Raw genomic sequence first — 20,910 nt, 5'->3', positions numbered from 1 at the left:
TGGGCTGCGCCCCCTGCAACTAAAGATTAAAAACGGCGACTGGACTTGGAGCTGAGCTGCACCCTCCACAACTACCTAGATTGAAGGACAACGACTTGGAGCTGATGGGCCCTGGAGAAACACACTGTTCCCCAATATTCCCCAGTAAAAATTTAAAATAAAATAAAAATGCTGCTGCAAGAATGGAGTCACTACTACTGTGTTTCCCTGAAGAAAAGACCTAGCTGGACCGTCAGCTCTAATGCATCTTTTGGAGCAAAAATTAATACAAGACCTGGTATTATATATATTAAACTGTATTATTACATAGACCCAGTCTTATAGTAAAATAAGACTGGGTCTTGTATTAATTTTTGTTCCAAAAGACACATTAGAGCTGAGTGTCCCGCTAGGTCTTATTTTCGGGGAAACACAGTAAATACACAAAAGCACCCAAGAATTATCCTGTGGAAAATTCTAGTCGGGTCAAAAGCTGGTATGGGCTTTCTGAAGACTTGTGGGGAAGCGTAAGGGCCTTACTCATCAGATACCATGAAACAGTCCCTGTGGAAGTTTAATGGGTGCAGAAGATGTAATCTTCTGTTCCCCAACAAAACAGGTAGAAAATACTGGAAATATCCTGAAATGGGGGAAAAAGGAGGAAAACATGTACATCAATACTTATTAAAATCTTTATTCATCTTGTTTTCAGAATTGAAACCATGGAACACATTAGAAATTTAGGTGCACATCTGTCTTGATTGGTATCTGGCCAAGCACAACCTCTATTTGTGCAACAGCTCTGAGAGGAAATCCTTGGCAGACCAAAACAGGGTGGTGGTTTTTAAACCTCTCTTTTAAGCAAATAAATTAGCTTCCCAGTAAGTTATTCCTAGTTCCCCCCAAAACGTTTTGTATTTGTAACACCTTCGTTCCTTAAAAACCTGTGGCAGTATAGTACCCAGCCCCTACCTTTTCAACCCAGACTTGAGGAATCGGAGGGAGAAAAACTGGCCTTCCCTGTAAAGAGGATGCACGAAGTCAGCCCTGGCTCATTTGTGTGCGTAGCCAGGGCTCAGCAGGCATCTGCTGAAGGAATGGTCTTTATGTCACTAAGGGTCCACTCTCGGACACTGAGAACCTTTTGCCAGCTTCAAGTTCTTCAGCAACGTAAGTCAATGTTTCCCTGTGTCAAAATAAATATGTTTTTTCTTGCTAAAATACATATGACTATATATATACATACAGCTTTACTCACGTTTCCTGAAACTCAAGCTCACTCATCCAAGACAGCTCATTGACAGACGCTGTTTTACCATCATCGAGGTGTGGTCATTTACTGGTCAAACAATACAGGGACCATCGAGAAGGGAGGTTGAAGGAATATGGTAGATGGGACGGGGAAGCCAAAAGCCTTCTTCTTTTTCAGAAAAGATGGATTTCTTTGGAAGAACATGCTGCCCTCAGGTGACATTGAAAAATTGCCATGTATAGGATTCATCTTTCCCAAAATAATATGCAATGAATGTACCCAAATTCTCCCATTTCCTTCTTAAATTTCATTTGACGTATTAATCCTGAGTGCAAACAAAGAGAGCTGCCTTACTAATGTATTACTGAACAATACTTTGAGCAAATCAGATGCTGCCTATTAATGTGTTTTGCACAGAAAATTATTTTGGGGCAAACCCACAATATAGCCTCATATTAAAGCAGTTTTAGAATGAAACCTCTGTACTTGTATTTCCCCACTCAAACTCTGGACTTAACATATTTAAGAAGTAAGAGGACAAGACATGGCAGCCAGTTCTGATTTTCCTAGTTTTATAATATTAAGCTGTATCCACACCAACTGTTAGATACTAGCTAGGCATACCCTACTTCGGAATGACCAAAAACCCTTCCAGTGAGTTGTTTGATTGTAATAGTGCTAGATTCTAATAAATAAATCATAAAGAGGACAGTGTTACAAATCTATTAAAAAGATATCTACCTCTTTTTTCAGACCGAATCTAGCATTTGTGAATTTTAGGGCTATATATTTACGGTCAATTTTCTGCAAGATTCACCTAAACATACTTTTCCAGCTTAATCCAATCCTGACTTAGAACATAAATGTATATGCTTAGTGCCATCTCACACCACTCTATTAGCATAATTCTAACTTTAACCACTATAGATCTGAACACCTTTAAGATCCTGAATTTTAAAACAATAGGGAAAGAGAATGAAATGATCCATTTTCAGCAATGGTTTAAACAAGGATGAGACATTTCCAAAGCGGCTTCCTCTCCCGCTCTTTTCCTTAAAAGAATTTTCTGCCTTTAGCATTACGAATAAAGCTCCCAGTTTGAGAACGGTTCTCATTCATTCCACTACAGCATAATGAAGTGTCTGAAAGAACATGAGTCCATAATTTAGTTCAACTAACACTTACCAAGGAGAGAGGCACTGACACCCTCCCGTCTCCTGCTAGCCAGCTCCCTGACACTAAGGTATCCTCCAGCTCAGTTGTGAATCTCTGGACACACGCAGTATGTGGGCTTAAAGTTGGAATCAATGCCTCCTTTTAACACAATTTCACTCTTCTGTGCTAGTATCTGTCTTCTTAAATTCAATACATTTTTTTTTTATAACTGAGCCCATTTTTGTGTACATCTCAAAATGTATATACAAAGCACAAAAGTATCCTAATTTCATGCTATTTTAAAGTACTTACAGGTTACTCAGTTATCTCTCAATGCCAGGACATCGGGGCATAACTTCTAAACTGTGTTTAAAAAGGTGGTTGCTTAAAACTGGTCTCCAGTGGCTGGCACTGAATGTCTTCAACCACACTGTTTAAATATTAGTCTCTGCCTGACAGAAGCACCCACCGGAACAGCACCGACAAGATGCGGGATGAGAGCACACAGCTCGGAGCACAGGGAGTGGGCACACAGGCCTGTCGTCCTCTGGTCCGATACTCTGCTGCAACTGCTTACACGGCAAATCTCTTGGCCAGAGCCCAGAACTAAGCCTGTGTTGTAGCAACCTGAAATTTGGGAGTGCCAACGTGAGACATAAGAACAGTACTACATCATGGGTTCAGAACTCCGAACAAGCTCAAATGATGAAATTAGGGTTTGATATAAGTCAAAATCTTAAGGCTCTTCCTGGTACAACCTCCTTCGTTTTAAGGCTCAGAAGGCTTAAAATCTTTGTTTCCAGTCTTCCGCATGGCTCAAATCTTAAGACAGGTCCAGCCACCAGCAGGATGTGCGTTAGCATCTGGAGGAGGAGCTGGCTTTTCTCAGAAGAAAGGCACAAACAGGATTGCCAATCTCTTGGGAACAGCAGCTTCAAATGCCTTAAAGGCAGAGGTGGAAATTCATTCCAGAAGAGAAATCAGGATGGCAAAGATCACAGGCACCCTAACTCTTACTCAAGGTATTATTTCAGTTTGCTTTGTTAATTTGGAAAGGATTTGCCTCCTTTGGGCAAAAGGAAAAAAAAAAAGTCTCTATAAGAGAATCGTGTTTGAGTTGTAACAATTGTTCTCTAGAGACAACTTTTTGGTTAATCTTGACACAACTGTGAGAACGCAGACTTGACTTAGGTACAAGTCACACTGACTCTTACACACCTTAAGAATGTGAATACAGGGAACCTGCTTTTCACTAATTCGGTCTTCTCCCCAGTTCCAGTTCTCCCGAGTGGATCTGTCTCTCTCCTTCCCGCCTCTAAGAATGATCAGAAGCACTACCACCGGATTCCTTAAAAGCCCAGACATCTTTCCTGCTTTTGTCCTTCCTTCTTCTTCTATCTTAGAAAACACATCCCCTCCAACAGAGCATGCTCTTTTAGCTCAAAAGAATGCCAGGTTCTACTTGCTGCCACTCCTCAGGAGGCAGTAAAATTCCCAATTTGACTAGTCCTGGTAAAAAAGGACTCAGGAGATCGCAAAGTGTTTTCAGAAAATCCACAGGTGTGGCAAAAGGACTTTAAGGATGAACTCAAAACACACACTCCAGAACCAATCCGAACGTCGCACCCTGGTCTGTCCCTTGGCATGAGAATTCAGACTGACCAACGCTGATGCCCACTGCTAGAATGGGCAGTGCCAAGGAAGTCCCTGGGTGATTCAGCAGGAACATTTCCGTGGCCGGAACTTGTAGTCTTTGCTTTAGTTTCTACTCCAGAAAACACCACAGAAATCCAAGGCCACCCTGCCCCCAACACCACAACTTGCTGCTGGCCATTTCCAGTCCGTCTCACACCATTTGGAATTGATTGTGCTGTTTCTCTATCTTTGTAAAAAGCAGTTTCACTGATTTTGTGTTGAGATTACAAGTGGGAGAGAGGCATCCTGTCTTCCACCAGCACAGTGTCCACCCCGAACTGGTCAGTGCACTGCTTCACGGTGCCCAGGACACCCAGGAGCCGCTGGTCCACGGCGTCGAGGTGCGGCTCGGAGAGCACGGGGGCGAGGGGGTCATGGGCCATGGCGGACGTTAAGGCAGAGCGCAGCACGCCGTTCTTCAGGTAATTCAGCCTGTTCCAGGTGGAAACCCGGATGCTGGAAGAAAAAGTTTCAGGACAGGTTACGTTAAACCTCTCACTATTGAGTTTAAAACCTCTCACTATAGAGTTTAAAGCCTGCTTGGAAAACAAAAGCAAAGAAATAATTAGGTAAAATATCTCGACTAAAGAAATCATTACGAGTACGTCACATTACCATATTTGGTAATTTTTCTAGGTAATCAGAGATACATACAAAGATTTACACACACGTTCACTGTGCTACACAGGAAAAACGTGACCCAATCTGAATGTCCACCAATTGGTAGTTAAATAAGTATGGCTCATCTACTCAAGGAAATACCACACAGACATTAAAAACAGTTAAGAAAATTTAGTGGCATGGGAAAATGTCCGTAATATAATGTTGGGTGGGGGGAAACGTTGGAGTCAAAAAAAACCGTTTCACTCCAAGTCTGTGGGGAAAAGAAAATGTGTACACACACACGCGCGCGCACACACGCGCGCGCACACACGCACACACACACACACACACAATTAGAATGAAGTCATTACAATGTTAACAGAAATTATCCTTACATCTTAATGGGTAATTTTAATTTTCTTCTATTTCTGAATATTAAAAAATTTTTACCATTAATATTATGAATAGGAAAAGTTTATTGTAAGGCCACCTATTTTCCTTAATTATTTCACCAACTAAAGAGGACCTTTTGTTTTTCTCAGAAGAAAAGTACTGCTCTCCCTGCGGGTACTGTGGGAATTACTAGGTATGCAGAAAACTTGGACTCTAAAAAAGGCAGCCTGTTCTGCAACTATTTAGAAAGATCGATCTTTGGTGAAAGCATGGGCAAGACAAACAAGCACAGAAGCAGTGTGGTTCCGCTATTCTAATACACTACAAACGTCCAGAGGATCAGAGCTTCCCGTGTGTGACTGAGGTACCACTTAAGCACCTCTCAGCTCCAAATTCACTGCTCATATATGACCTGCTATAATGGACAAGTTTCCTTTAAGCATCTCTCCTCTTAAGCTTTCTCAGGAAGGGGTTCTCCAGCCACTTCCGGGTGCAGCACAGTGGGCCAGCAGAGCGTGGGGGAGGCCACCAAATGGAGCGCTGCCCTGGCCACATTCCCAGGGCAGGCCCTGGTGATCTTGCAGGCTTGGCCTGGTGAAAACCTTCCTGAGGCGTTCCTGACATGGAAACCAGTGCCCCCAAAACCACCTCCCCATTCTGGTGTCCGAGTTCCTCTGCAGACCCACAAATGTGCCCTGCCTACAGCCAAGAGCGTTTCTACTGAGTTGTCCCTCCCATATGAACACCAGTGGCTGACTGCCAGTACCCTGCTTGCACTCTGGATGGTTGACTGCCTGTACCCCATTGTATTCTGGATGGGTGACCGCCTGTACCCCACTTGTACTCGAGATGGTTGATCACCTGTACCCCGCCTGCACTCGGGATGGGTGACCGCCTGTCCCCTGCCTGCACTGTGGAGAGCTGCTTCCTTCCTGCCTGTAAACTTACCTGCCATCCAGTGGGCTGAACTACACCTGCTGCACGGAGGTCAAAATCCCAGCCTTGGGGAGGGGGTCCCCTTACAAGTTTGTCCTTCCTTGGGTGTTCTCAGCCCTAGTTTTATTTTATAGTCACTCTTGTATCACAGTTAATTCTTTATACTAAACTTTCCTGTTTAACCCATCATATCCTTTCTTTCTCCTGATTGGACCAGATTGATATCAATACAAAAACATCCTCCTTCAAAGATACGGTTTTTGACTGTATGTATCAGCTTTCCAATATTAATGAAGATAATTAAGGGTTGCCTGGGTAAACACTTCCTGCAGAACATTATAGCTACTAAAAAAAATGGAGGAGGGGGAGGGGGGGAGGGGAGAGGAGAGGAGAGAAGAGAGAAGAGAAGGCCAGCTGCCAGGAGGGGCAGTCTTACATGGTCCCAGTGTGTCTGGAGTGGACCAATAGAAGTGATGCCCCTGGACTTGCACTGCTGTGTGGATCCCAGCTGACTCAGTGCTCACACTTTAAAATCTTACCAGCAATCATGATCTGAAAAGGAGCTCCTTAGAGCCCAGTCTTTATCTCATTTTCTTGATTTACTTTTTAATTTCTTTGTTCTCTAACACAGACTTTTTAAAAAATCAGGTACTAAATACCTATGGGAAACGTTATTTGTGGTTTATGCAACTTCAAATTAAGATATGCAAACCACAGAATGTCTGTGGTGATGACAAGACTTGATACCACAAGGTAAACACAGTGCAGCGACCAGGGACACAGAGGGCACTAGATTTTTTTTTTGGGGGGGGAGGACTATAATCTGATATCAAAACAAAGATGGATATACATTATTGAACAGACTGAAAATTTCTATTCATATAAAACTCGAAATGAATTCTGAGTATTGGGTTACCTGTCTCCACCTTTCCCTGATCCCTCATCTCAGGATCTTGAGGGGTTCTGGGTTGGAAAAGCATGAAAAGCACTGCTCAGGTATTAGGAAGTTTTAAGGTCAAGAAAACTGATGCACTGTGACCTGCGCCTAGAAAGGAAGGCAATGCAGGCGCATGCGTTTGATGTGCGTAACTTACATGCAGCACTGATAGAGAGGGGCAAGAATGCTTCTCTCATCCAGCGAGGGGTTTCCAAAGCTGAAAATGAAATGAAAGCTTAGTGAATTCGGTGGAAGCACCAGTTCCCTTCTTAGCAGCAAAGCAAAAGCAGATTCTGTAAGAAACCCAAATATGATCCTAGATAATTTCATGCTCCCTCAGCTCAAATCACTAAAATTAAAAACAAACAGGGCACGACCAATTAGACATAGGATTCCTAACATCCTGTACTATAGCATCAAACCACTATAATCATGTACAGGGATCCTTTCTCCTGCCAAGATACTGCAAGGTGCTGAAGCACAACTAGGGTAACAGTGGTGTCCACACATCTTATTAAAAATAAAAGTAACTTGTGTTTATATATAACCACTAAGCAACTCCTCTTCATCTCATGAGAGCAAAAAGTCTGCTATAAAAAGAGCAAAACAGGGCTGGCCCTGTGGCTCAGGCAGTTGGAGCTTCGTGCTCCTAACTCCAAGGGCTGCCGGTTGGATTCCCACATGGGCCAGTGGGTTCTCAACCACAAGGTTGCCGGTTCAACATCTCGAGTCCTTTAAGAGACGGTGGGCTCCGCCCCCTGCAACTAAGATTCAACGCGGCACCTTGAGCTGAGCTGCCGCTGAGCTCCCGAATGGCTCAGTTGGTTGGAGTGCATCCTCTCAACCACAAGGTTGCCGGTTCGACTCCCGCAAGGGATGGTGGGCTGTGTCCCCTGCAACTAGCAACGGCAACTGGACCTGGAGCTGAGCTGCGCCCTCCACAACTAAGACTGAAAGGACAACAACTTGACTTGGAAAAAAAAGTTCTGGAAGTACACACTGTTCCCCAATAAAGACCTGTTCCCCTTCCCCAATAAAATCTTAAAAAAAAAAAAAAAAACGCAAAACATCCTATCAAAAAATTAATGTTTTAAATTGCGTGAACCTTTGGGTAGAATAAATTTAACAGTAATCAAATTTCATGTTCTATTAAATATGTATTTCTCAAGATTCTAAACACCACAGTCAAGAAAGAATGTGAGTAGTAATAAATCAATGACCTTGGTTTCCAGTTGTCTATAAAGAGAATCATAAAAGCCTTTGGCTTATGGGAAAAAAACCACTTTTCCATTTTTCAAAAATCAGAACCCAAAATAAGACAGAGGTATAGGTGCCAACAGCGAAGACCCTGAGCAGAAATGGGAAGGACCTTTCGTCAAGTGTGTTCTGGGTTTTTCCAGGATACCTTAGAAACGTCCTTCTCGTCTACACAGAAACCCCTACCTGACCAGCGTGGCCCTGCCGGTCCTACCTTTTGGCATTATCGAGAAGGATGAGCATACTGGCGCCTTCATCATCTTGAAAACTCTCATAGTGATGGCGGTCGGCATTGCCAATCAGGTAATCAAAGACCGCGGTGTCGATGATATCCAAGAGGCGCGGGCCGGAGTCGTAAGGGGACGTCTTCTTCACAGCGTCACAGTAGCTCTCATCATACTCCCACCTGAGGGCAAGTGGCATCACCAGGGTTATTTACCAAGAACCATCGGTGTAAACACAGAGAAGACAAAGTCCCTGCCTAGCAGATCTGCCCAACCCCCCACCGTTCTTTTCAGTCTCAGACAGAACCCCTGGCACCTAGCCAGGCACAGGAGTGAATCAGGTCGTGGCTCACGGAGCATTTACCTGGCCAGTTTGCCCTCGCGGTAAGTCCTGCCCCACGGGTGTCGGTGTTTCTGCAGAGGCCACACATCTGGAAGCCAAAGTGTGACAGAACCCTCCATTGTGTCTCCATCTGCACAAGCTGGCTCTGTTTCTCGGCAGTAATAACACTTTCCATAGAAACAAGTGTTATTTCCTAGAGGAGAGAAAGGAGCCAAATACACTTAAGGAAAAAAGGAAGATTCCAAGTTCTCCCCAAACAATGTAGAAGAGAGAAGTAAACAGATACTGTGAAAACCAAGATTCTGAACTTACATTTAAAACATCTGTTTATTTTCTGTATAGGTAATAAAAGCACATGGTGTAAAAAAAAAAAATTTGAAAGGTGCAAAAGGATATATGAAAAAGTAAGTCTCCCTTTCTCTGTCCCTTCTATCCAATCTCGCTCCCAGGAGTCCATTACTGTAATAAGAATCTTTCTGAACTCGCTTGAAGTAATGTCCTCTTCTGTTCCGTCAGGGCTGAGATCTCGGCCAGAGCACCCAGAGGAGGGAGAGGGGGCATGTGCAGGGAGGGTGGGGAGCATCTACAGTGTGGACACACCGGGCAAGGAAGGGGGTGAGTCACGTCCCAGGCTGGATGGAGCAGGATGGTGCGACATTTCATCATGCTATTTTGTATGGTGCACAATTCAAACCTTATGAATTGCTTATTTCTGGAATGTTCTATCCAATATGTTCACCAAATTCTCTCCATTCTAGAGTTATCTCTTAACTCTTTCTATCCCGTCCTTGCTTTACTTCTGATTCGTACTGCATATGAATTTACTACAATAGCCCAAGTGCTCTCATCTCCCAATTCTCCCTTCCCAATGCTGCCGCAATTCGTTTTCTAAAATTCAAGCCTGATTTCTCCATGTTCAAACTGTTTTAGGGGCCTCCCAGTGTCTCAGGAGAAAGTCTCAACTTGTAAGCATGGCATCCGAGGCCCTTCGTGCCACTGCCCTGACTACTGCCTTCCTCACTCCCAGCTCCCCACGCACCCTTCACTGCAGCTAAACTACACAGTCTCTTCTCATCACCCTGGTCTGCGCTGTTCTCCACATGGGACAGGGTTAAGTCAGCCCGTGAACCGGATGCGAACAAAACCACATTTTAATTTTCATTAACTTCTACCTGAAACAGCATTTCCTTTCATTACTATGGTAAGGAGCAAACCATAGCAGTATTGCATTATTTGACTTTTTCACCAGAAGAATCACCGATTTTTCATACCATAGTAGCACTGTGGCAAATATTATAAAGCACACTTCCATTCAGTCTCAAATTATGGTAGTTACAAGATCACTACTAGTTCTTGTTACTTAATGTGTTAAATAATGAAGCACTTGTGACTGCATCACAAATTTGCTTTTCATAATTTTCAATAACAAAATACTTCAATATTTTTGGCTTCATAACTTATGTATTTGAAAACAGTATTTTGAGAAAGGATCCATAGGCTGCTCTGGACTGCCACAGGAGCCTCCGGCACCAGAGGTGAGGAGTCTGCTTTCCCACTGCGTCTTCCTGCGGGGTTGCTGCACTCCCTTTAAGACTCGGGCACCCTATCACCTTCACTATCACCCTGGCCCTGACTTCGAGGCCATCCCCGTCCCCTCCACACTCCCAGAGGCCCCCTGTCCATGTCTGGCTCCCTCATGAGACAAAGCTCCTTGAAGACAGGACGGTCTCATTGATTTCTGTATATTCAGCATCTAGCTCAGAGCCTGACACACAGAAGGGAAATGAAATTTTGTTGAATAAATGAATATAAAAGAATATAAGCAAATGAAGTATTTTAGAGTCTTAAAATCTCGGTTTGAATCCTAACAATTATAATAGTAGCTTTGTGACTTTGGGAAAGTCACTTAACTCTTTTAAGCCTCTTTCTCAGGTATGAAACGTGGCTAAATGTCCCCTATCTACTGTACTCTTGTCAAGAGGATCAAATAAGGCAACTGTGTGAAAGTGCTTTGTCAAATTGCAAGGGATACATAGAATTTGTTATTATTTTATCAAGGGACCTAGTAGTACATGTTTTAAACACTGTGCTAAGGCCAGCCCATTATTTAAGACCTACTTCCAGCCAAAGCTCTCCCTGCCTGCTATGGATGAATGTTAGCGTCTCCCGGAATTCACACGCTGAAGTCCTAATCCTGGTGTGTTGGCATTTGGAGGCGGGGCTTTGGGGAGAAGCCCTCATGATAGCTTAGCGTCCTCAGAGGGAGAGACATGAGAGGACGAGGACCTCTCTCTCTCTGCCATGTGAGGATATTGCAAGAAGGCGGCTGACTGCAAACCTGGGAGAGAGCTCTCACCAGAGCCCAAAGACACCAGCACCCTGATCGTGGACGTCTAGCCTCCGGAACTGTGAGAAATGAATCTCTATTGTTCCAGCCACGGTTTGCGATACTTTGTTACAGTGGCCTGAACTAAGACACAGCTCTACGCTGCGGGTGTATCCAGCTCATTCCCCAGATGTACCCACCAATCCTGTGTGCTTTTAGGCCTTGATGGTCTCATGCCCACTAGTTCTATCATTCTGCCCAATGCCCTTTCCTCTTTACGGCCTGGGTGCTCCTACTGATTCTCCAATACTCAGCCCCCGTGTTAATAGCCTCCTCTACAAACCTTTTTCTGGCCCTTCCCCTTCCCACACCTCACACACTGTATGAGAGTTACTCTCTGAATCTCTAGAGAGCAGGGACTCTGGCCTAGTCTTCGTGGCCTCCTCTCATCCATCAGGAATCCATGTTTGCCTGAGCATAACACTGAACAAGCAAACGTGATTAGAAAATACATGAAACAAATCAGTGCCACTGCATGCTTTTGGTTATTTTTAAGAACAGCATAGCCCAGCCTTATAAGTTTAAACTCTGATGAATCTGTCACAAGTCTTTTCAATATTCAGTTTCACCTCATTTTAAATGTAAATCCATTCACTCCAGCAAAGCAAGGTGAAGTTCATTTCACAGTGTCTGTTTCAAGTCATATAATGCCGAGCACTGTGTCATTGAAAATGTCACCATGAAGAGGCTGGGACCACAGCACCTCTGGATTCTTCCCATTCTCACTACGCACACAAGAACAGGAGTAAGAATTTGAGCTCAGGTCCCTTACCTCGGAGTGAGATAACAGAGCAGAAGCCAGAGGGACTGTAGCCAGTTCACGCACGAGTTCTGGGCTAACCCTTGCAGGGTAGGAGGCGGCAGTGGTGATCTCCGGGCCGAAATGCAACCCTACAAGGGAATTTCTGACCCTCTTACTGAGTTGCCTTAAGGTTTCCTCAGTTGTAAGGAGACAGGATACAGTTCCCAAGAAAGTACATGCATGTGAAAAAAACCACCAAGCCTATGATATACAGACAATACAGATTTAGGCCAGAATTTGAGTTTGATATTTAGCTTAAGATCAAGCAGAAGGAAATAAAGTTATCAGCTACTTAAACTATCAGTAACTGATCTCACTTCCTACCTCACAGACACAACCAAGTACACCTTAGGGAAAACTTTCAATTTCCTGCCATCTACCTTTCGATCCATTTCCCTCAGTAACCTGAGAGCAAGTTGCCTGATTTGCTTCTGTTCTCCCCTGAGTTCTTCAATTCCTAGAAGTCATGAACCAGTTTTTTCAATGACGCCCCATTTCACTTAGAAACTACCCCCATCTATAACCTTACCTACAGTTAGGAAGGTGCTTAAGAGCTGCTCCGTGGCAACAGGCTTGATTTCTGTCCGCAGATTAACAAATCTGCCAACCACCAAGGGGGCTCGGCGGAAACCCAGAATCCTGGTTTGGAAGGATGAAGAACAGGAGAGAAAAATCTTTGGAGATATATTTTAAATAGTAGTCTTAAAAATTATGATTAAGCATGTTAGATGTGTAAAGGACTTGTTGATAGGTGAGTAACTATTTTTTAGAGGTTATTTATGAGTTTAACATCAAGCTGTATGTAATTTGTTTTAATATACACTTCAGCAAAAAGGATAAGGCAAATCTACTGCTTGTTCCAGGGAGTGGGTAATGGGTTCATTATATTATTCTCTCTACTTTTGTTTGTTAGGAAGTTTTCATAATAAAAATTTTAAATAAATTTTAACAAAGCATTAAAAAACACTGGGCCTAAACCCTTACTTGGGTTCAAAACTTTGGATAAAACAGCACATTGACAGAAAATTATACAGAGCAAATCTAAAAGGAAAAACCACCATGACAAATTAAATACAGATACATTGGAAGACATTTCTCTCTAATGGTCTAAAAGTACAACCTTATGGTTGAGCACAATCATTTAAAAAAAATGAAATTTCTTGTTTAAAAAATACACATTCACTGAAGTTGGAGGGGCAGGATTCAGAACACAGAAATTTTATAATGAAGAAAATAAAGATCACCCATAATTCCACAGCCTAGAAATAACCACTGACATTTTGGCCTACGAGCATCTTTCCTTTACATGTACACAGAAACACTCACTCTTGTGTATATATACACACAGCATGCAGTTTTATAACCTGTTTTTCACTGATCACTATATCATGAGCGTTTTCCCATGTCATTAGAAAGCCTTTAAAAATGGCCATGTAATAATCCACTGGTCAGGGCTTCTGACTGTACTAAATGCAACCTCACAAAAGCAAAGAGATCAACAGTTCTGTCAAAATAACACAAAACTTGAGAGAACCTCCTGTGGCCAGAGAAGGTGGTCAAATTCTAATGTAACAGAGAAATAGCAACCCAGAACAGGAAAGTGTCAGGAGCCGCAGATGGGAAAGAAAGATGGTAAGTATGTTTTCTCCCCACTGACCACTGCCAGGCCAAGATGGCAGGCAGCTTAGTGCCAAGGAGCCATGCCACAGGCACTTGGGCCTGGCCGGGTGGCAGTGAGCTAATGGGATAGGGCACTGGGTAGAGTGTCTTTCAGATTTTGAGGTAGGGAAGGACTTCTACATACAAGACCCCCAGAGGACAAATCATAATATTTAATTAAGTCATAATATTTAAATAAACATTATATTTAATTAACACAATAGTAATTATTTCTGTACAAAGACAACTCACGCTAAGTAAACAAATAGGTGTTGTGCTGTGAAAAGATAAGGATACTAAATTTTGCTAATAATTGGGGAAATAAAAAATAAAATAATGAGATACCACTTTACATAGATTAGTTTAACAAAAATTAGTATGTTGGATAATACAAAATATTGGTATGGATACGGGAAATGATCTTCATGCACTGCTGGTAGCTGTCAATGGGGAAAAAGGCAGGGGTTTGGAAATGAAGAAAACAGGGAACCAAATGAGGTCTCAGAAAGATTGATTCTAGTGTCCCATCAAGTGAGAGGTATGATTCACCCAACTCTTTCCCACTAGGTCTGAAGAGGCAGTAAAAATCCATGGGATTGTGAACAAACATTCATTCAACATTTCCCATAGCATTAGATGTTTAGATTGCTACCGGTTTTTCACTTCTGGAAATGCTACAGCTAAAATAGTGGTACATGTATCTTTGAATTTCTGACTTCTCTAGGGTACTTCCTCAAAATATCTTCCTAGAAATATCTTAGATGTTGCATAAAAAGATAGTTGCTGGTTCAAAGGGTATGAACATTAAGGTTTCTGACACACAAAGCCAGCGTTCTTAAAAGAAAGATTGAACCAATTTACAATTCCAGAAGCAGCATATGAATCTCAATGTATTCCTGCCAATAAAGTATTTATTATTAGAAAAAAAATCTTTGTCTTTTCAGCAGGAGAAAATAGTACCCCATTTTCAACTGGATTTTTTCAATTACTGGTGAGGATGAACTCCCCTTGACGCATTTATTAGCAATTAGTAATTTGTATTCCGTTAACTGTGTCCTCAGACCACTTTCTACTAGAGTTTCAGCATATGTATAGATTTGCATAAACATTTATACTACATTAAGGCTATTAATGCTTAGATTCCATTAGATTCAAGTACTTTCCCCTAGTTTGTTTACATTTCAATTTTGTTTGATGTTTCCAGACATATGAGTTGTTTTTTAAATTTGGTTGAGTCTATTGAGCTTTCTCTTTGTGATTTTTTAAATTATTGCTTTTTACTTAGAAAATCCTTCCTAATTCAGGAAAAGACAAAAAACTCACCTTAATTTTCTTCTGGTTTCCTTAGAGATTCATTTAAAAAATACTGTGATATTTCTTTAAAAGTCTATCAATATGCCCTCATGAAAAGAGGTGATCAGAAAAGCAACTGGGATACTAGACAGTTCGGGTTATACAAGGTTCCTGACTAGTACCCTGCTGAAAAAAAATTAATTTTCCTAGTTAACTTAATTTTCCTAGTACCACCCAAATATACTATTCATGCCTATTTTTCTTTTGGAATTATTCTGTTTATTGAAGCTGTGCATGTTTCGTATGAAGGACAACACAAGTCATTATATATGTTATGCTGTATGCTTCTATCACACAGGGATAAGTCAGTATTAGTACTTACTTGAAACAAAAATGAAACAACATTACTGCCAGGCCCAAGGAATGACCAGTTCAACTTAGGGATTTGAGTTCGAATTCTGGTTTTCATGCTGCCATTTTACTTACCAAGGACATTTTTACTCATGATAACGACAGAGGGCATACCAGAATGAAACGATGTAAAAAAGCCTGGAGTTGAGAAATTTACTTGGGGATCCCTGGGACCACCAAAATTATGAGGGACTCACAGAAATGTAATAGCATCAGTCAATCAACTATCCAAAGTAGGTGACAAGGCAAAGTTATTAGAGTTGCACCCTTGAGAAAGAGTCCACAGGCCGTCTCCGAGACACTGTTAAACGGAAACAAAATGAGCGCAGCCCACTGAGTACACGTACCTGTCCAAGTGGAAGGCTGCTACCTCTGCGTTGTGTCTATCGTAACCTGCATACGGCTCCCCTTCTACCACGTAGTCTCGGTTGTACCTGCAGAGCGAATGGAGGCACAGACGCAGACGTGAATCACCCCGGTACCAGAGGTGACAGCACAAGAGAAACCCGAGCAGCCTGACTCTGCTCTGTAACACCTGCTCCGTCAACCCCGAGCCATCGTGGATCAGCACGCATCACTGGGAGCTGAAGTGGTGACCAAGGGGAGAAGGAAACCAGAATTCTCTCTACCTCAGCAGTCATTCTATGAGAAAAATACGGAAGATGCTATTTTCACCCGTCTAAAAGACTTTCGATGGAGTTTAAGGAAAACTACCAGGTAATTTTCTGGAAGGCAAGGACCATCTTTGTACGTCCAAAACAGTGCTAAGCCTACAGTTGGTACTTAATGAATGTTTACTAAAATGTTTATTAGACTGAACTGAAGAAATGGAGAAAAATGTGTTATTAAAATGTTTGCTTACCAGAATGGCTATGGCCAGGCTTGTAAGAGAAATTTAAATTTCTTGGGGGAAAAACCAGTCCTGATACGCCTTAATGAGTAGGCAAAGTGCATTTGAAAAGATGCTGTTTGCATAGCATTTTCTCTTTCTCTTTAAGTTCATGATGACATAGTGGAAGAAATACCGGACTGGAGTGAGAGCTAGGCATAGCTGTCATTACTGACCTGGGTAACCTTGAGCAAAACTCTTCTCTGGGTCTTAGATTCCTTGTCTACAATATTAGGGCTCGCCTGGGAGGACACTGCTAAGATCTGCTTCATCTCAAACTGCATTTGATGATTGTACATCATATGCACGACATAAACAAAAGATAATGAAAACAGGCATATTTCTTTCTACTAATCATAGAAAGACAACTTAAACCTGTTAACCGGGAAGAAAAAGACACTTATTTCACCTATGACCTCTACTGCTCACCTGCATTTCCTGAATCAAAAGGAGACCTAGTAGGCTTTACAAGGACAGAAATAAGCTGACAATGAAGTGAAGAGGAGCTGCTTCATTAAGGACACTTGGCTCTCCAATGCTGAAAAGGCCGTGGGGAAGTGGGAAACGGCAGGCAGCGACGGTCAACATAAATGACCTTGGACTAGAGCAAGGGAAACCATGTCCACAAAACACATTTTCAAGGCAAAGTGATGAAACATTTATGCTGGAAGACAGCCATGCATCACCACCTGGTTGGACACCAGTTTCTTCTTAGCATGGTCAATATACTCAAATGTATTTTTTTGTTTCTAGTATCAAAGCATTACGTAGGCTACCTAGAATTATACTGGCTACCTCCAACTTAGAAGTCTCAATTTTTAAATAGGACTGCAGCAGAAACTGACGCTATTCAAACACTTCTATCTCCACCACAGCTGTAGGCTGCCCATAGAGCTGGGGGACAGTCCTTGAATACTTGATGTTTCCGGACTCCAGTGGAGCCACACGAAGCTACGTGACCGACCATATGCAGTCCATTTCTGTCAGTGAAACCGAGAGCTTTCCAATCTATCGAAAGGCTGCTTGCAGGGAAATGTAAGACCCTAAAGGAATTAGGGACTCTGGGGCGGGATGGAGAGGAAGGGAGGGAAGCAATGGGGAAAAGAGTAAGAATCAAAAAGCAAGAACTGCACGGAGTCAAAAGCTCCCAATCCTCAGCTCACGTTCTGGCTGTGAATTATGGCCAGTCAGCTCTGGATCTCATTCTCCACGTGCAAGACGAGAGCTGGACCAGCTGATCTCCTTCCAGCACTTCCTAACACCACTCACTCATGTCTACCCACTCCCAGGCCCTGCCATCTTGTTCCTTTCTCATCGTAACTGCAGTTTGTGCCTGTGACAATCAATTTTCTTCCAGATGGACACAGCTATATTGGAAAATAATCACTTTTATAATGTACAGCAAAACCTGTAAACAAAAGCGTCACTGTGTTCCGACATATTCCGTCTGCCTCCCGTGTGTGAGAGGAGGACCCGGACAGGCAGGATCCAGCAGTGCTGAGCCCACGAGTGGCTACCGAAGGCGCATGTCTCGCCTTGGCAGTGAGAACGCAGACGCTCCTCTCAGCAGAGAGTGATCCATCTTCAGTCACTGACACAGCAGCAAAATTCACACAGTAACTGCCAATAAATCCCTCCCATCTTTCTGGTGAAGGACATCAGTGTCGGACCAAGGACATTAATTCGCACTTACGCTAGGACTAAATAGCCTCTACGGCCCCCAGGTCAGAAGAGCAATTTGCTGGGTGTTTCAGAACCGGAGTCAATTTCTACAAGCACTTAAACGCACACCCACCTCCCCGAGCCTGACAGAGCCAGGTGTCATCAGCACAGGTCAGCGTGTGCAGTGACTAAGAGCACAATCGCCCAGTGCAGGGGCCCAGACAGCGTGTGGGGCAAGGGAGGAGGGTCCCCTGGAGCTGAAGTGGACATGGGCAGGTGAGGGAGTAGGGGACCAGTGTGACAGACATAAAGAGCTGGGTGTAGGGAGGGGCTTGACCATTAGGACGCGGAGGCTGGGTTTTGTCTGGTGAGCAATGGGAAGTCCCTGGGTATTTTAAACCTGGGCAGCATAGTGATCATGTAGGTATTTGGGGGAAGAACGAAAGTGGTTTTCAGGATGGTCTGGAAGAGGAAGGTAATGGGAAGGTTGCAATGGCAGTGAGAGATAGGAGATGAAGCAACAGTGACTAAGGTTAGTTGGGGCATTTATCTACTGCCACCTCCCTTAGTCACCAGGCTGGCCTCTCCTCCCCCGACTTAGGCCTTGTCCCAACACTGCAGGCCTACCCACACTGCCCCTGGACTGACACACTCCCAGGACTAACTGGCTTCTGACACTTCCTGTGGTCCCATCTCACCCCCACTTCTCCAGTGTACGAACAGTGGCTGTGAGAGGATATCCTCTTACTTAACACAAAATGCCAACGTCTCATCTCTTTCCATACACACGTAGTTTTGTTTCCAGTTTGCCTCCTTCCTGTCACGCTGCTTCTGCTGCTCATCTCTCAGGCTACAAACCATGAGGTCCAAGGACCACATTTCAAAACTAAACTAGCAATTTCTGATGATGGGCATGGCATGGCATCACACTTACAGGAAGGCAAACAAAAGAACTGAAGAGAATTACACGTGTGTGGGACACCACCAGCTGCTCACACTCCGACAGATCCAAACGCCGCTCCACTAGTAGTTACTGCAGGGTGACCTTTTCAAGTTAGCTGCTCTCTCTCAGCCTCAGTTTCTTATTCTGGACAGAACTGTAACTGTCCACAGTTGTGATGTGGGTCCAGGCATTAACAGATACAAAGGCACTTAGTGCAATGCCTGGCGAATGGTGTGCATTCAATGGAAATTAGGTCCCAAGGCCCACATAACCATACTTTTCCACATTACCTGCCAATTGGACTTTTCTATTCTCCAAATGCCTATGGCATTTTTTAATTGTCCTAACTTCCACATCTTCCATCATAAACTTCCCAGTTCCAGACAAAAGCAGATGACTTCAATTTCTGGGATCTTAATATATTAGTTCTCTGGCTGCCTATCTATTACCGTGTTTCCCTGAAAATAAGACCTAGCCGGACCATCAGCTCTACTGCATCTTTTGGAGCAAAAATTAATGTAAGATATTGCTCCAAAAGATGCAGTAGAGCTGATGGTCCGGCTAGGTGGTCTTATTTTCGAGGAAACAGGGTATCTACTGAGAGTTGGGGAATAAAGGGAGCTAAGCCAACTGCTCTGGTCACAGTTGAATTGTGTACATCTTTACTCCATATTTCTTCTCCCACTCCAGTAGGAGACCCACAGGTATGTGTTATAATTTTTTCAAAAGCTCCATTGAGGAATGAAAAAAAAAGGTTAGCACACAGAAAATTTCAGAAATTACAAACTCTGAGAAAAATTCACTGGTAACTAATTCCTGGCAAAAAGAATATGAATTACCATGTTAACCTATTTCAAATTCATATACTCAGAGAAAACTTTAAAAAAATTAATTATACTATAGAATTATCTCTATAAATCCTTAGAAGTCCAAAGGGGTCACTGCCTAGTAACATACAATTCAATCCACTCTCCAGTTCGAATTTTGGATCGAGGTAACTAAAATGGCCCAGTTCTCTGCTTACAGTGGGAAAAGAAACAAGATATCACTACACACCTATCAGAATGGCCACAAAACACTGGTGAGGATGTGGAGTAACAGGAAATCTTCGTTGCTGGTGGGAATGTAAAATGGTGCAGCTACTTTGGAAGATGGTTAGGCAGTTTCTTATAAAGCTAAATATACTCTCACCATGTGATACGGCAAGTGTACTCCTTTGTATTTACCCAAATGAGGGGAAAACTTACATCTACACAAAACCCTGCACATAAATGTTTATAGACTGCCAAAACTCAGAGGCAACCAAGACGTCCTTCAGTAGGTGAATGAACAAACAAACTGTGGAACATACAGTCAATGGACTACTACTCAGCAACAAAAGGAAATGAACTATCAAGCCACAAAAAGACATAGAGAAACCTTAAGTGCATATTGCTAAGTGAGAGAAGCCATCTGAAAACGCTATAAAAGGTATGATTCCAACTATATAGCATTCTGGAAAAGACAAAACGATGGAGACAGTAAAAAAAAAATAAAAGATCGGTGGTTGTAAGGAGTTCGGGGGAGAGAGGAAGAGGTGCAGTACGGAGATGCTTAGGGAAGCTATTCTGGATGATACTGAATGGTGGACACTTGTCATTACGTGGTTATCAAAGCCCACAGAATGTACAACACAAAGAGTGGACCTTAACGGGCACTATGGACTTTAGTTGATAAATTAATACTGGCTCATCCACTGTAACAAATGTACTACCCAAATGAAGATGTTAAGAATGGAGAAACTGGGGAACGGAGGAAAGGAATATTCAGGAACTCTGCACTTTCCCCTTGATTTTTCTGTAAACCAAAAACTGCTAAAAAAAGAAAGTTTTTTAATTACAAAAACAAAACCCAGATGAAAGAATCACAGCTTCAGCGCTAAGCCCTACTCTGCAGCATCCCTGACGTGTGGTTATCCAGACTTTAACTGCTTAGTTCCCAACCTATTCATTCTGTATGTCCAATCTGGCACACAGTAGACATTTGGTAAATTCAGAAATCAAGGATAGCTCTAACTATAAAAAGTTCAGTTTTATACGGTACCAAAACATG

General features: G+C 42.9%; 1 protein-coding gene across 3 annotated transcripts in view; it reads right to left on the bottom strand.

Moving 5' to 3' along the window:
* Positions 1–657: 657 nt before the first annotated feature.
* The window catches only part of FAM20B (FAM20B glycosaminoglycan xylosylkinase), a 33,334-nt gene continuing 13,081 nt past the window's right edge, over positions 658–20,910 (bottom strand). For all 3 annotated transcript variants that reach the window (XM_019731030.3, XM_074322291.2, XM_019731114.3), the window contains exons 3-8: positions 15,673–15,759; positions 12,492–12,601; positions 8,796–8,967; positions 8,422–8,613; positions 7,108–7,167; positions 658–4,537 (exon numbers count right to left, since the gene is read on the bottom strand). In XM_019731030.3, the coding sequence (XP_019586589.1) occupies positions 4,306–4,537; positions 7,108–7,167; positions 8,422–8,613; positions 8,796–8,967; positions 12,492–12,601; positions 15,673–15,759 (853 nt within the window). In that variant the 3' untranslated portion in view covers positions 658–4,305. The remainder of the gene's footprint in view (positions 4,538–7,107; positions 7,168–8,421; positions 8,614–8,795; positions 8,968–12,491; positions 12,602–15,672; positions 15,760–20,910) is intronic.

This window comes from Rhinolophus sinicus, chromosome 11 (genome assembly GCF_057876585.1).
Source record: "Rhinolophus sinicus isolate RSI-liver-muscle chromosome 11, RSI-T2T, whole genome shotgun sequence".
NCBI lineage: Eukaryota > Metazoa > Chordata > Mammalia > Chiroptera > Rhinolophidae > Rhinolophus > Rhinolophus sinicus.
The sequence above is the reverse complement of the archived record's forward strand: the minus strand, read 5'-3'. Positions and strand labels throughout refer to the sequence as shown.